At 43.8% G+C, this 16,350-nt stretch overlaps 1 protein-coding gene across 8 annotated transcripts in view; it reads right to left on the reverse strand.

The window, feature by feature from the left end:
* SLC4A11 (solute carrier family 4 member 11) overlaps positions 1–16,350 on the reverse strand; it is a 166,135-nt gene that overhangs the window by 12,333 nt on the left and 137,452 nt on the right. For 5 of the 8 annotated variants that reach the window (XM_075128139.1, XM_075128140.1, XM_048846387.2 and 2 more), the window contains exons 15-18: positions 15,881–15,987; positions 14,476–14,644; positions 9,341–9,526; positions 4,113–4,308 (exon numbers count right to left, since the gene is read on the reverse strand). In XM_075128139.1, coding sequence (XP_074984240.1) covers positions 4,113–4,308; positions 9,341–9,526; positions 14,476–14,644; positions 15,881–15,987 — 658 coding nt within the window. The remainder of the gene's footprint in view (positions 1–4,112; positions 4,309–9,340; positions 9,527–14,475; positions 14,645–15,880; positions 15,988–16,350) is intronic. The other 3 variants (XM_048846390.2, XM_048846388.2, XM_075128141.1) reach the window with 2 other exon arrangements.

Below are 16,350 nucleotides of genomic sequence, written 5' to 3' on the forward strand. Positions count from 1 at the left end.
TGAAATAGAGTACTCTGCATACAATATCCATATCCATTCCTTATTTACCAATGAATATATTCAGTCAATGGAATCTACAGTATCTGTGATATCCTAGGTAGGAGTGGGTTTCAATAGAGGCCAAATAAAATTAGGAGTCTATTTTTCCATTAGGACCAAATCCTGGGCTCAACTGAAATCAATGGGAGTGTTGCCAGTGAAAAAAAACGGTTACTACTCTTCCGTAACTGTTGTCCAGTGCAGCCTGCAGCAAAGTTCCTGCTACAGATTTCCCCTTATTAACTAATGAGGAGAATTCCTGCCTAGAATCCTCTGGCAGCATGTCCCTAAACTTTAACATGCAGTCCCAAACTTTAAAATCATAGAGACTAACCAATTTATTTGAGCATGAGCTTTCGTGAGCTACAGCTCACTTCATCGGATGCATCCGATGAAGTGAGCTGTAGCTCACGAAAGCTCATGCTCAAATAAATTGGTTAGTCTCTAAGGTGCCACAAGTACTCCTTTTCTTTTTGCAAGACAGACTAACACGGCTGTTACTCTGAAACCTTTAAAATCATAATGTCCCAAAAGAGCTCGTTCGTTGGCAATCCCATCTTGTAGCCCCCAGTAGAATAAATTTTTCTACCAAATAAATCTAGATTTTTTTGCATCCTTTGATTTGGGGAATGATGCCTGTTGGCTCTGCCATTCCTGTTCACTGGCCACTGACAGCACCAGAGATCCCAGTAGGGATGAAAGTATAGATAATTCAAATCCCTGGGAGGGGACATAATACTTTCTGAGGTGGGAGAAATGTAGTAAAGGGTTGGCCACAGAGACTTAAGGGGGGGTCTATAATTACCTTATTAATATCCAAGGCCACGTGCGGAGGCCCTGTGGCGGCCAAAATATCAACAAGGAAGAGGAAGGACTCCTTAGCCACCTCCATCTGAATTTCCAAGCTTGAGGTCACCCTCTTCAATAGCTCCTGGTGAGCCATATAATAACTGGGGGAGAGAGTGAGATGCCCCCTGAGGAGACTGCGTTACCAGGAGAGGAGACTGTAGAGGCCAGCACAGGCTGAGGATGCTCCTCCTCCACAAGTTGTCCAGCACTGTCCTCCTGGAGTAACTCTTGCTGCTCATCACCACGCCCAGTACCGGGCTCAGGAACAGGTGACACCTGGTGAGTAGATTTCCTGTGTCTCTTCAAGGACACAGAGCACGAACGCTTTGTGTATGACCTAGAAACCGGGGGAATCCCCTTAGGTTCCAAAAAAGCCACTGAACGGGTGGTGGGCCCCTAGCCCACACGCGCAGTCCTACTCCCACTGGATGATCCCTAGCAGGGTAGTAGTGCTTTGGTGGATATTGGCAAGAGCAGCTCTGAGGCTGGGAAGCACAGGTGCCAATTTCCGATTCAGAGGAGGACGAGTCTCCCCCTGCTGGCCAAGGAGAGGCTGCTCCTGACGGTGCTGAAGACGGGTGGCGAGTCAGAGAAGAGCACTGCAGAGCCAACACTGCAGGCTTCCCCTTTGATGATACCATCCGGCACGATGTCTGATGCAACGGCGTTTGTGGTGGTACTGGACGCCGCGCTGACGATACTGGTGTCTAGCGGTACCAACTGCGTGGTCTCCTGCACTGCCGGGGAAACGGATACCAACAGGGTCAGCAGACCTCTTGCTGCCACAGATGCCTCCAGCATGGTCAGTTCAGAGATGGTCTTGGAATGATGCGGTTCCGCAGACGTAGAAGGCGCGCCGTCAGGCCCTGAACTAGATGGTACCTCTCTCGGCGCCAGAGTCAACGGTGCTCGTTTGTGTGGCATCGGACGAGTGCTTGGGTTTCAGTGCACTCTATGCTTATCCCAAGCCTAGAGGATTTTGGTGCCAGTAACCTTCCTTTCTTGATGATCTGCTGAGAGGTTTTATGCCGCTTTTTGGGCATGGGGGAGAGTGAGCAGTGCTGGGTCTCGAGCAACATAGAAGACTCCTAACCAATGATGAAGCAGTCACTGCTGAGTCCAAACAGCTGGGCTCTGCCAGAGGTCTCAGGGCTCCCGGCACGCGCAAAACCTTTAGCCTAGTTTCTCTGTCTTCCCTTGTCCTAGGCTTAAAGTCTTTGCAGATTTGGCAACAACCTCAAATATGAGCTTTCCCTAAACAATTCAAGCAACTTGAGTGTGGGTTGCTCAGGTACATCGGCCTAATGCAGGAAATGCATAGTCTGAAGGCTGGTGACTGAGGCACCCTTTGGTACCAAGAAATGGAAACCCCAAACTGGGAACGGAAAAAGAAACTAATCCTATCTACGCTATGAACTAAGTACCGATCAATTAGAAAACTATTTACAATAAGTTTACAATGAGCACACAGAGCACTTGCTAAGGCAAGCCAAGAACTTCCAATGATCATCCTGGGCAGTAAGAAAGTTCTGAGGGGTTTCTCGGACCGCTGGGCACAGTTGCGCGTGGCAGCGGAGAGCATTTGAGCTACCCTGTGGGTACCGCTGAAGCAAAAATTTCCGACAACTGTGAGCTGGGCACATGCTCACCAAGAGTGGAAAGTGCATGAACAGTCTCTTGAAGGACAACCATAATTTGGCCCTTATTACAATATCATAATGTATAAGGTGGAGATTCACATCATTAGTTGTTACTGTCTAACCTAGTGACTGGCTTTGCTTCTGTCCTGTGAACACGAGCAGAAGAACTTATTGTAAAATGGAATTTCTGCTCCACTTTGAAATTTGTTTCCATCCTGTATCAGAAAACCAAAATTTCCTGCCTAACAAAAATTCCAAAAAATTTCTGTTCAGGACCATCAAAATGTTTTCCCATAAGGTAAAAATGTTTAATCACAACTTCATCAGTTTGATTAACTTGGTGTCAATGTTTAGATTATATTAAAATATATAACATATATAAATGTAATATAATATTAAAATAATTTAGCCAGAATAAAATATTCAAGTGTCACTATTGTTAACATGCAATGAGAAAATTGAAATGAATCATTTCCACATTTTCCTGATGAAAATTTGGTCAAAATCAACATGCCCCAGAGAACCGATGCAAATTCGGCAAAACTGCATTTTCCAATGGAAACCTATTCTACAGAAAAATTTTCAGTGGATTGTAATCAGTAGCTCTGGAATGACAGTATACCTTGGAAGTCAACTGCTTATCAGCTGTGAAATGTAATTGGTTTCTAAATATACTCCATTAGCAGGCGAACTGAAAAGCATTTTCACATGCCATGACCTGAGATAAGGGTTCTGTTTCTCTCTTGCAATAACTGATAACTTCACTGAACACGGCAGGGATATCTTCTGTAGCTGGACAATGTAATTCTGAACTCAGGACATGGTGAGTAACTAATTTTTCACCTGCTAGCTTTAAACTGCACTTGTTTATTTTAGACTTGCACAAACTGAACATTTCTATTCACGATTTGAGATTTTAAACCTTTGTTGTATAAAAAGAAAAATGTTTCACTATGCCATTAGCATCACTCACTTCTCAAATTCATTGTCATTATGCACCTGGTATGTTATGGGATTTATACAGAATGCAGATATTATCCCTGTATGTAAACACTGTGGCCGGCTTTTAAAATATATAAAACATGCCATCCCCATCATTGTGAGAAGGGTGAGAGTTCAAGGTTCAAAGAGCTTATGCCTTGTTTGCCACCCGGCAAGGAAATAAAAACCACACGACAAATATCAAATGGGAACATAAAATGAGGGTGTGATTGCAAAGGCAGGCAATAAAAGCTCCTTAGTGTATCAAGCAAAGGAGAGGAACATAAGGTTTTTGAAGCACCCTTCCTGTCAGGGTTAATGGCGAGACTGTTGGGAATCCTGCGGTGGCCTATTGCCCTTGTAATTATTGTGGTGGCTGCACGCACAAGACAGCTTATATAGGGCACGTGGGGGTGCGTGGAGGATGGCTTGGGGAAGGGGGAGGCTAAAACACACATAATCATGGACTGTTTAATGGCAATGTTTTGAAGCTGTAGTAATCAACTCATTATATGAATTTCCTCAGGAAACAGAGTTTAGGGCGCTATTTCTTGTTCCATATCCTGTGCAGCAAATTTCCAGTTCCAGGACGACTCTCTATACCTGCTCTTTCAGCAAGAGGGCCACCCTCTCGAAGAGTTGATTCCCATCAATGGAGGTCAGGGCGATGTACAGGAAGAGGCCATAGAGGACTGGCTTTGGGATCCACTGCAGTGGGAATGGCAGGAGCAAGAGCGAGAGACCCACCAAGAAGTTGGCCACCAGTGTAGTCAGTCGTGTCTCCTTCACGCTCACTATCCTATAGATGGGAAAATACACACAGCGACATGGAATCAAAGACTGAGAAGGACAATGATGGGTCAACACCCATGCTTACCCCTGGGGCTCACTCACACTGGGAGCCTGTTATGGGACGTGTCATTCCAAAACAACAATCATCAAGTATCTCCAGCCAAACGCTAATATTTCAGAAGACAAACCCTCTTGGACTCAGCCCAGGCATTTAGCCCACCACTCAAATAGAGCAGCTGGATAAGTGCCAGGGCCAAGTTTGGTGATTTAATTTTTTGTCTCTACTCTTGTTCTCTCCCAAGCTCTGTGGATCCTATCTGAGGTTAAACTAAATTAATTTAGTTATCTGCAGTTTGCTAAACAGAATTACTTTAAAACATGCTAGAGCCCCCTTTCTGCACATTAAGCATTCCAGAACTACCTGATTTCAGACTGCACCAATGTGTGCATGCATGTTATATTATACATATACATACTCTTTTCCCACCCCCCCGAAAAGGAAGTCAGAGAGCTGCTTCTGTGGAATCTAACTTGTGATCCACTTGAAAACACATTCTCCTGACTAAGTCGTCAGCATTTTTGATAAACACAAAAATCCCCTTGTTTATACACCAGGGAAAATGTTCAGAGAATTATGTAGGGAATTAAGAACTTAATCCTGTGGTGGAGTATGGGAGTTACTCTGCAAATTTCCCATTAACCATGCTAAAAACATAATTACTTAATGCAAATTTCCAGAATTTGACAGATTTTAGACTGACAGACCGGTCACTGGAAAAATATTGACAGGAAGTGAGAAAGGACAAAGTAACTTTAAAACACACTGGACAACACACAGTCTAGAAACATTCCCGAATGGGAAACAGAGTGCCCCATGCAGTAAGCTGAAAAATAAGACAAGAAAAAAGGACATTGCTACCCTAAATGTGAGCAATCTCTGCCATTGTCCCACGTGCCTACCAAAAACTGCGAAAAGGGGAAAACTCCTCTCCCAGGATTATCAAAAAAATGGATAGTTTACTTGTAATTTTGTTTCCTTATAAGGAAATCTAACCACCAATCCAGAGGTTAACTGCTGGTGCAGGCCTGCCTATATCAGCACAGAGACAACTGGACTGAAGATTGTTTCGGTGCCTTTGAGTGCGGGAACTCACACCTAGTGGTAAATGGCCACGCCTCATGGTTAAGCGGAGGGAGGGGAATCCAGGTACTCCCACTCCACCAAGTTCCAATCAAGGGGCTCACTTGGGTAGTGTACGAAAAGCGTCAGATACCCTCCCCATGGTCTCTTCCAACAACTCTGTCCCTCCCCTGGATGCGTTGTGGCTTGCTTGTGGTTATCCCTTCTCACCTGCTCTATGGGCATCTGCAGGCTAAGAAGTCCTGGCTTTTTCCAGATGCCCTTCTCCTGGGGACACCCTCCTTTGTTGCAATGAGCGCAGCTCCTGTCTTTCTGCCTGCCGCCCACTTGTGCTGAAGTGACTACTCCCTTTCAAACTCCTCCTCTAGCTAAAGCATGCCCAGCAGGCCTGCCAGGGTGGGGCTTCCTGGGCCCAGCATCTTTTCTGTGCACCCCTCTCAACATTGTGGGGTTTATCCACCCCATTACTGCCATCCTGTGGTGACATTATCTACAAGGATGTAGAACCTTGTACACTCCAGATGAACTGCAACCAAGCTTCCGGTAACAAGGCATTTTAAAGTCACAGGAATGGAGATCCAATAGAACACATTTTTCTGTTTTATATACACACATTCCTGGGGCTTTGCAATTCCTTCTGGCCTATTGGAGACTTCCTGCCTTGTGGGGTGGATCCTTTCCAAACTGAATTCTTGTAAAAAAAAATTATATATTATGGAAACACTCCCTTACTGTAGGACAGACTGAATTTCAATTTCAAACCTCCTATTTTATATAATAAATGCAACATTTAAGGTTGTGGTGAGATCCAGACTTAAACTCCCAAAAGTGAAGGCTTTTCAGGTAATGTGACCTTCCATACCAATAAATATAAGGGAAAAAGGGGAAACGGATGGAAAATATTATACTTGGATAACATGGCAGAATTAAGATAGATCAGTTATAAGATTTAAAGAATAAAGGCCATCTGTTAAAAGGGGGGAATGCAAAGTCTTTTGACGGCCATGTTTAAGGATCAAGCCTAAAGATGACAGAAGGGTCATCCAAAGGAATTACCCTCAATCTCCCAACTGCATTTGCACAGCAGAAATTGGAATCTGCTACCACTGGTCAAGATTCTCCCGCAAAACCTAGAACCACTGGCCAGATCCTTGTGCAAAAATCCAGATTCTTAAGGGAGAAGTTCTTCCCATTTTGCCATTTACAGACTATTACCCCAAATTCTGTAAGGACCTTTGGAAGAACTGGGATGGCCAGCAGTCACTGAGGTGGATGGAATTCATTCCCAACTGGTCTGCATCCAGGCCTGGCTTATTGTGGAACAAAGATCCTTGAGATGATGGACCCAGGCAAGTTGGAAGCATAATTGATTCTTTGACAGCTAGAATTAGATGGTTTGTGTCCCAGCATCACTGTGACCATTCAGGAGCTTCTAGGACCAGTAACATTCTATTCTAGCCTCTCAGATGACCCTCTGTTAATAGTGAAACACGACAGATGGAATACAGTAGTTAATTTGGCCTGTCCAGGAAAATAGTGAACATGCCTATTAAAAGTGCCCCAGGCTCTCTTCAGCAGACAGTATACAGTGGGAATTTGTTTGATGTAAACAGGTCAATTACTGGGCAATCTCATGGTTCACAAATTTATCTGAATATTTGTTATTTTGAGCATTCACAAGGCGTACTAAGTGCCTCATAAACCATGTAAAAGAGAGCTTGCAACCTGATCTGGACATGACCGAGCCAGAGGGCATTCCAATGGAGACCAGGTCAGAGAGGGAGGTAGGGCCTATATGAATTAGAAAAGCGAGGATAAGAGGTTTAAACTTTATGTGCAGAACTGGATTAGATGATTATTTTCAGAGCCAAGAGATATAATTCTACCCAAAGCAACTTGAAAGTCTAGCAGGGTAAATATAGGCTCCCGGTCCCCTCTCCTGATGCTTTAGGAACAACAGCATTGATGGGTTTGCTGGCGATATTAATGCTGTTAGGTACATGGGAAATGGTCTCGATGTGAGACATACTGTGAATTTGCTTCCAGCTCAAGGACACTATTTATAGGCAGTGCTCATAGCACTGCTTATAGCAAAGTTTACCTGAACACTTGTCAGTTGCTTGCAACCTTGCCAAATTTCACACATTTGGGCTGACATTCCCCACCCCGGGTGTCTTGCCTCAAGTTGAATTATTCTGAAAAGTTTCTGCAAGAAAGGTTCAGCTGTTTCCAAGAACAAGATTAGGGAAAAATATGTTGTACCCATGTTAAAAAAAATCCTTACAAACTATTTGGCTGAGAAGCTCTAGCACTTCCATGCTTTGCAGCAAGGGCTTGAAATCTAGCTAGGCAATGGGGGGGGGGGGGGAGGAGGGAACGTGCCCATTGCTGGGAAAATCTAACCAAATTTGTCCGTTATATAAAAAGCTCTTCAAAATCAGCTCACACAGGCTCTGCAGAGACTTTTTAGAGTCTGGCAGCTAAGACTATGGCCCTAGAAGGCTTGTCATCAGCTGAGGAAATACAGGGAAATGGGGGAGACTCCAGAATATAATCCTAGCGCGTCTTCAAAGAATCTTTAAACCAACGCTGGATCACTGGGCTCCTCACCATATGAGGCGTAGCACCCTGAATTAATTTGGCTACACGATCAGACTCCAAGGTTGGCCTGGATCAAACTCTGAGGCAGATTTCTCCACAGACAAGAAAGAGGAAATATTTTGCCTTCTTCAGGGGAGGTTCTTGATTCTTGTGTTTACTTGTATCCATCGTGTTCTGAGTTTGTAGCTTGGTTTCTTTCAGAGAGCAGGAGGTGGGAGCTTTCCGTATCCAGAGGTGAACGACCCTTTTTTGATTTTCTATTTAAGCTTTGCTTTAGCTTCCCTCTCACAATAAGGCAGTTGAGGAGGAGGAAGACAACAATATATAGAACCTCTTGTTTATATTTTACAGCTTTGTGAGGAACACGAGATTTGGAATCTCCATGGGGGCTCTAGAAGGCAGAAAATACTCCCATTCCCCAGCATCCAGTTCAAAGTTGTCATTTATGTATCTAATCATGTCTGGGCAGAATGAACATGATTCTTAGTGCAGCAGCTTATGGTCATGTGCACCTACCCGCCTCAGTCCTGTCAGTGTTTTCCCAAAAGGACCTAATGGCAGAGGGGTGGCCTCAGGAAAGGTATCTGTGTAACAGAAGTCTCTCAGCTTCCTGAGGTACAACGGAAGATGCTGCAGCATCTTTGAAATAGATCCACCGTGATACAGTTTTCTGCCCTTTGCACTATTGACCTCGCAGGTTACAGACATGGGGGAGTCGCACTGGATATTTTTCTAATGAGACAAGCAGGCAGCGTCTGGCCAGAATTACTGTCTCACTGCTCAGCAGGGCTTCAGCAGAGAGCTTAGAAATACGAACAACTCTGAGGAGACAGAGTTCAACAAGAAGTTTTTTTTCTTCATGGATTCCCAGATGAACCCAAAAAAGTAGGGGAAAAAATACTGAGATATGGAAGACCTGGCTTCCCAGCCGCATAGCTTGAGGCGAGCACCGAAAGAAATTGCCCTGTCAGAGCAGTACAGCTGCCAGCTACTCCAAAGATGCAGAACAGTGGTGGTGGTTACAGCGAACCACAAGGTTTGATAGCTGGTTCTGGGACCAATAAATGACCCCCCCCAAACCATCTTTCTTCATCCCAGCTGCCTCTGTGTTGATGCAGGCAGACCATTCCTATTACCAGCTGTCTGGATTGGTGGAGACTGACAGGAAAGATTAATTCACGTCATTCAGAACAACCATTTGTAGTGTTTAAAGAACCCTGGAAAACCCCTCAGGATCCCCAGATTCACATCTCTCTTTCCTTATATGGATTTGTTACTGGGGCTCCTCAAAACTTACGTCTCATAGATGTGCCCGTTTTCAACCCTCTCTTCCACGTAGGCCAGTGCTCGGACGTGCATTGGGGAATGAGGGAACGCAGCGTGTATCCATGGCAATCCGAAGACAGACAGGCCCGTGTTAATCAGAGCTACAAGGAGGAGGTCCCAGTGATAAGCTGTTCCTTTCACTAACCTGAAATAAACTCTAGTTAATAAAGTTTTTATGTGCACTCAACCATGTAGTAACAATGCCGCCCTTGCTATGACTGAGCTAGAATGTTCATGGATGGACATTGATTGTGCATCTCAAAGCACAGAATTTTACAGACCTCCTCTTTTATAGCCGACAGTACATGAATTTGAAAGGTAATGAAAACGTGATTGCTGCCGGGGGACAGCAATCAGTTTGAAAGAACTGAAAAGAGAAACATTTCCCATTATAATAATGGTCTAGTCCTCAATTTTGTCAGCATTTATTACTGTAATATTAAACAGGATACCTCAATTCATTCAAAATTAATATTCCCATCAGATTTACTACTGTTCTAGCTGGAGCACTAGCAACAGCCATAGCAAGGGTTGCCAAGGCATTTTTCATTTTAAACTCCTCTTTTTAGTTGCTCATAAACTTTTATCCATCGAGCTGAAGTTTTCCAGGCCTTGTTTTTGATGCATTGCATGTGTGTGCCTGGTAAGTTAGCTACATGCTTAAATATGTACTAATGGCCCGTAAGGGGGCCGACTCTGAGGAAAGACACCTTTAATCAGCAGCATCCATTGGGGTTATGTGCAAGCTTTGAGCAGGCACGGTCCCAGTTCATGTCCTGTTCTTCCACATTGCCAAAGCAGCACCTGAACACCTGAGGCTTCCTTTATTGTTTTCTTTCCCTATCTGGATTTTCCTGTTAGCTTATACAAAAAAGGATTTCATTGCCTATGCCATTGTAGGCTCTCTTTCAAAGCCTAGATCCATCTGGCTACTCTCTAGCCTTGTTTCAGTCCCAACCTGGGATGTTGCCCTTAGGTTTTTTGACAAGTTTTTGAAGTATTCAGTTGACAGCAAGCAGATCACGGCCTGTACATTGTCCAGCCAACCCATCATTTTTCTCTTCACTGATCACAGAATCATAGAAAAGCAGGGCTGCAAGGAACCTTGAGAGGTCATCGGGTCCACCCCTGCATGGTCAACATCTTCATTAATGATCGGGATGATGGGATGGATTGCACCCTCAGCAAGTTCACAAATGACACCAAGCTGTCGGGAGAGGCAGATAAGCTGGAGGGTAGGGATCGGGTCCAGAGTGACCTAGACAAATTGGAGGATTGGGCCAAAAGAAATCTAATGAGGTTCAACAAGGACAAGTGCAGAGTCCTGCACGTAGGACAGAAGAATCCCATGCACTGCTACAGGCTGGGGACTGACTAGCTAAGCAGCAGTTCTGCAGAAAAGAACCTGGGGATTACAGTGGATGAGAAGCTGGATATGAGTCAACAGTGTGTACCTTGTTGCCAAGAAGGCTAACAGCATATTGGGCTGCATTAGCAGGAGCATTGCCAGCAGATCAAGGGAAGTGATTATTCCCCTCTATTTGTCACTGGTGAGGCCACACCTGGAGTATGGTGATAAAATTGGAGAGAGGGAGGGCAACGAAAATGATTAGGGGGCTGGGGCATATTACTTATGAGGAGAGGCTGAGGGAACTGGGCCTGTTTCGCCTGCAGAAGAGAAGAGTGAGGGGGGGATTTGATAACAGCCTTCAACTACCTGAAACAGGGTTCCAAAGAGGATGGAGCTAGGCTGTTCTCAGTGGTGGCAGATGACAGAACAAGGAGCAATGGCTTCAAGTTGCAGTGGGGGAAGGTCTAGGTTGATATTAGGAAAAACTATTTCACTAGGAGGATGGTGAAACACTGGAATGGGTTATCTAGGGAGGTGGTGGAATCTCCTTCCTCAGAGGTTTTTAAGGTCAGGCTTGACAAAGCCCTGGCTGGGATGATTTAGTTGGGGTTGATCCTGCTTTGAGCAGGGGACTGCATTAGATGACCTCCTGAGGTCTCTTCCAACCCTAACCTTCTATGATTCTATGCTGAGGCAGGACCAGCTAGATCTAGATTTTAATTGCTAATGCTTTACCCAATCCAGTTTTGAAGAGTCTTATAACTGAGCAATTCAATCTACTTTCAGTTGAGCAGCATCTTTTGCCTTTCTGTACCACAGCTGAAAGGCTCCATTGCATTTGAAAAAGACACTGATGTGGGAGTCAGCAGTTTGGCTGTGATATCTAAGGAAGAACCCAGCTACATACCCTTTAACTATAACCCTACTCAATACCAAAAGTCACCACATCACATGTTCTTCTAATGTCACATAGGCAGAAAATGACAAATTCAAATCAAGAAAATGGCAAAATTCCCATTTAAGAAGAAAGTAAGTACTCATGACCCATTTACAACTTACATTTATGCCAATCGCTATTTAATTAAAAAGCGGACTCAATGAGGACAGAGGAAAATTTTCAAATGGCATAGAGAAGAAATCCCAGAACAGGCATAACCCAATTGTTTTGAGCCTGTCCATCTCTCTCTGCTTTCCTGAGCTAATGGTTCTTTATCAAATAAAGTGTGAGACTAACTAAAACACTAACAAAGAATTGTTCTGCAAGGAAAAAAACCCCCACCTCCCATGTGTTACATCAGCAAAAAAAATCCACTGAGAAAATGGTAGTTCCCGGGGCGGGGGTGGGGGGAAATCCGATAAATTCACCCTTGATGCCATATCTGATTGTAGTTGGTAGAAACATCAAAGGGAATATTTGAAGACTGTAGCTTCTTGTTTCCAAGCCTGTGCATAAATCAGAGCTTTTAGATAAAAGTGATACTAGATTACACATACTGTCCTATTTTGAGCCTGACCTCCTTTGCTTCCATATTCTGAATTATATAACGGCAAGCCAGCATAGCTCCAAACGCTCCTTTTTCAGTCTCAAAATTCTTTTAAATTAGCATAGCTGCACTACATGATACGGTAGAAATTTTTGGTTGATCCGCTCTTAGTTTAAAGAGAAATATTCACTGTATCCCAGACATCAAGAAACCACAAGGCTGACTAGATGCCAACCACATATCAGAATGGGAGATGCACCCACTGACTTCAGAATAAATGAGATCATAAATGTAAAATCCATAAAGTAAGAACAGCAAAGCAGCAGGGTGAGGTAACCAATTTTCAGAAGCTTTGCTCACTGCTCCAATGCAATGCTGGTTCTTTGTCTTTGTCAAAAGTCATATAAGAGACTGCTTCTGAAGATCCTTTCCGGACAATTCATTTTCTTAATAGAAGCTTGAAATAACCTTCTTTGTTCCAACAAACCTAATTTGAGAGGGTCTGACTTTCTCTGGTCTCTCTAGACTAGTGGTTCTCGAAAACTTACTTGATTGTACCCCTCTTGTTCATGTCTGTAGTAGTTTTCGCTCCCCCTCCCCTGACCACACAAGTTCATATACCGATTAAAAAAAAAAAAATCAACATTCAACTCTCACTACATATTAAAAACAGTAAAGCATCATTGATTCAAACAGAGCCATTTAAGTATATAGCGCATCGCTTTCCGGCCACCCAGCTCAGAAGGCAGCGCGGACAGCGGCAGCAGCAGAGAAGTAAGAGGGGCAACACCTTACCATTTCACCCTTTCTTCTGCACTGCTGCTGGCGGCAGCACTGCCTTCAGAGCTGGGTTTCCGGCCAGCAGCCGCTGCTCTCTGCTCTGCCTTCTCACACCCTCCAAGAATACGTCCCATGCCCCCCAGCCTGAGAACCTCTGCTTTAGACATTGGTGTTTTTGGAAGCTCCCAGGTAGGTTGAGAACTTGTTGGCCCAACTAACAAAATGGGTGGTAGCCACTCATCTTGCGCCTTGTAATCCCCACATATAAATTTCTAGGAATAATTCCACAGTCCACTTGGCACTATGGGGTATGTTTACATTGCAGGTGGGAATGCAGCACGTGAGGAAATACCTGAGCTAGCTTTGATCTATATCTAGAACAAAGCTAGTTCGAGGAACAATGGTAGTGTAGCCAAAGCAGTGCAGGCTGGCAGCTGCTTAAGCGCATACCCAGGGTCCTGGGTGGGCAGGGCTGGCCTGTGCTGTTGCAGCTTCATGGCTATTATTCTTTGAGCTAATTTTGATCAAAACTAGCGTGAGTACATCACCGTGTGCTGCAATCACACTTCCTGATGACAGCGTAGGCATAACCTGGGAATAGGGAGTCTACCAAATTCACGGCCGTGACAACTGGGTCACAGACTCATGAAATCTGGTCACCCTCGTGAAATCTGGTCTCCGGCCGCCCAGCTCTGAAGGCAGAGCGGACAGCGGCAGCTGCTGGCTGGGTGCCCAGCTTTGAAGGCAGCACCGCTGCCAGCAGCAGCGGACAATTAAGGGTGGCAATGCCACAAGCCCCTAATTGGCTTGCGACCTCCTTTTGGGGAGGGGCCCCCAGCTTGAGAAATGCTGCAGAGAAATCACACAGTTTTTGTGAGTTGGTCACAGCATAAAATAGCAAATTTCGTGGATGTGTTACACATGCAAAATTTGCTATTTATGCCGTGACCAACCTGCAAAAAAGTGTGTGATTTCTCCAGGATTTAAATAGACCCCTACCTATGAAATCACTCCCAAAAGAACACATTGCTAGAGGCAGTATTTCTGGGACTGGCATAAAATACCATTCCAAGTATGAAGAATTGGGAGTCTTCCACATGTAAATATATAAGGGGTACACAAACAGAGCTAGCAAGGTTGTGTAATTCAGTCCCAGTCCGGCTTTACTCAGAACACTGTAATATAGTACTGAAGTGAAATTATCTCGGGGCTTCTCCACATGAACAATTAGACTGCTGCAAGCAGGAGTGTGAATCTACCAGCCCTCTCCATATGTGCCCTGCTGACATGCATTAACAGTTCATTAATGCTCTTTGAGCTAGTCCCATTTCAAAGAATACTAGGTCAAAGAAGTCTATTCAACAGTTAACATGCATGTAAGGCTAGGATGGGGTAGATTCACACCCCAGCTTGCTGCCATCTCATTGTTCACATAGAGGAGCCCTAAGAAGAACTGCCCTGGTTTGGAAAGAAAGGGGTTAAGAATTTTACCTGTTCTCTGGAGCATTTGTGAGTGATGCCACTATATTCTGCTCTATGAAGAAAAGCATCGACAGAAGGAACCCCAGGCCCATGGCACTCATTACAGAGCCAATTGAGAGAGATCGGATTGGGGCCAGCACGAATAAGCTCTCAGATGGGTTGTAGTTAAACTTGGACACTGTAAACACACAGGGGGGGAGAAAAGTGTTAAAGAGGCATTGTACTGTTTTCTAGCTACCTGCATGAAGCAAACTTATGTTCTATCCCAACCACCAGTTACTGGCTTTAATGCAGGTTCCACTGGTTCTCTGGCCTGCATTATGAGGAGGTCAGGCAAGAGGATCATAATGGCCCCTTCTTGTGCTGAAGTCTATAAATCTACTGTTTTAAAAAAAATGTATTTATCACTCTAGCCCTGACTGATAATGGCTAGTCACGCTGAAAATTTTTATTTTATAAAGGAGATGAAAATTTAAATTGAAGACAATGCGAAAAAGAACAAAAAAAGAAACATTCTTATTATAGACATAGAATTTTAGAGCATGTTTCTGGATCTGAAATAATTATAAATAATTTGGCATCTTCATCATACAGTCCTACTTCATAGTTAATTTGCTAGTATAGGCATTTTAAAATACTCTCAACACCAAATGAGCTGCACAATGGGCTTTAGCATAATACGCGGCTGGCTTCAGCTGGTGACAAGAAATCCATCGTCACTAAGGGAAAGATCACACGCTACAATTCACCACTTCTAAATCCAGTTGGATGGAGTGAGAGTCACACCAAAAGTGCCACTTCTTATTTACTTCCATACATTTCCTCACATCGTCCACGCACGTCATCACAGGTCAATGCAATTCCTGTCCCTATTCTCTCTTCCTGATATGGAAAAGCTGATCCGTTTGTCCAATGAATGGTGTATCATTGTTAGATTTCCTTGTGTATCTTAGAATCGCCCAGATGCTTTGGGCCATTACACTTTTAATTAGGAAAATATAAAGAGGAGACTAAAAGAACAGGCCGAGATCATCAACACCACATCTGTACAGCTGGCGACAACCCTTCCTGCCTACTAATTGCCCTGCCCTTTTGTTCTTTAGGAGAATAATAGGATCAACTCTTTCTAACAACAGATGCACATTTTAATGACATTTAAATGAAATGACAGACTGAAATAATTCCCTGAGAAAAACTACATGCAATATCATTTGATCCGGTGTTTGCATAAATTAACTTTTATTGAAGGAATTGGAGGCATATTTATGCATGTATAGGCATGTATTTAGGAGACAATACACTGAAGAGCTTTTTTTTTATGTTAATATTCTTTCCAATAAACTGGTTTTCTTTTCTGATTCCATCTTAAGTGCCTTTCTCCTGGTAATTTGGAAGAGTAAACAAGCGGACTTACTTTCTATTTCCTTGAAGAAGTAGGAGCCTACGATGGAGAAGGTTAGAACGGATATGGGTAAGGCACAGTCGGACAGGATTTCGCGGACCCTTGCATGCAAATAGGGGCTGCAATTATAAAAAAAAAACCAACAACTTTCCATTAGCATCCAACATACTCAGTTTTCCTGCTATCACAGTAATGGAGTAATCATTCAAACCACAGGCAGTGGCAAGCTCTATACTGAATGCTATTTCAGTCCAGTGCTGCTATTGTTCATTCTTCACTCTCAATATTATTTTAAAAAGTCCTTAATCATGTAATGTACATACTAGTTTTTTGAAAGCTAAACAGCAGAATCTCCGTTTATGGGAAATATAGGCTCTGAAGTTTGATGAAAATCAGTGTGAAACCCAAAAGGGAACAAAATTTAAGATTCAGGCTTTGAAAAACACACACAGTCCTCAAGAGCTGACAGCTAGCTGTTATTT

Source organism: Caretta caretta, chromosome 4 (assembly GCF_965140235.1).
Source record: "Caretta caretta isolate rCarCar2 chromosome 4, rCarCar1.hap1, whole genome shotgun sequence".
Classification (NCBI taxonomy): Eukaryota; Metazoa; Chordata; order Testudines; family Cheloniidae; genus Caretta; species Caretta caretta.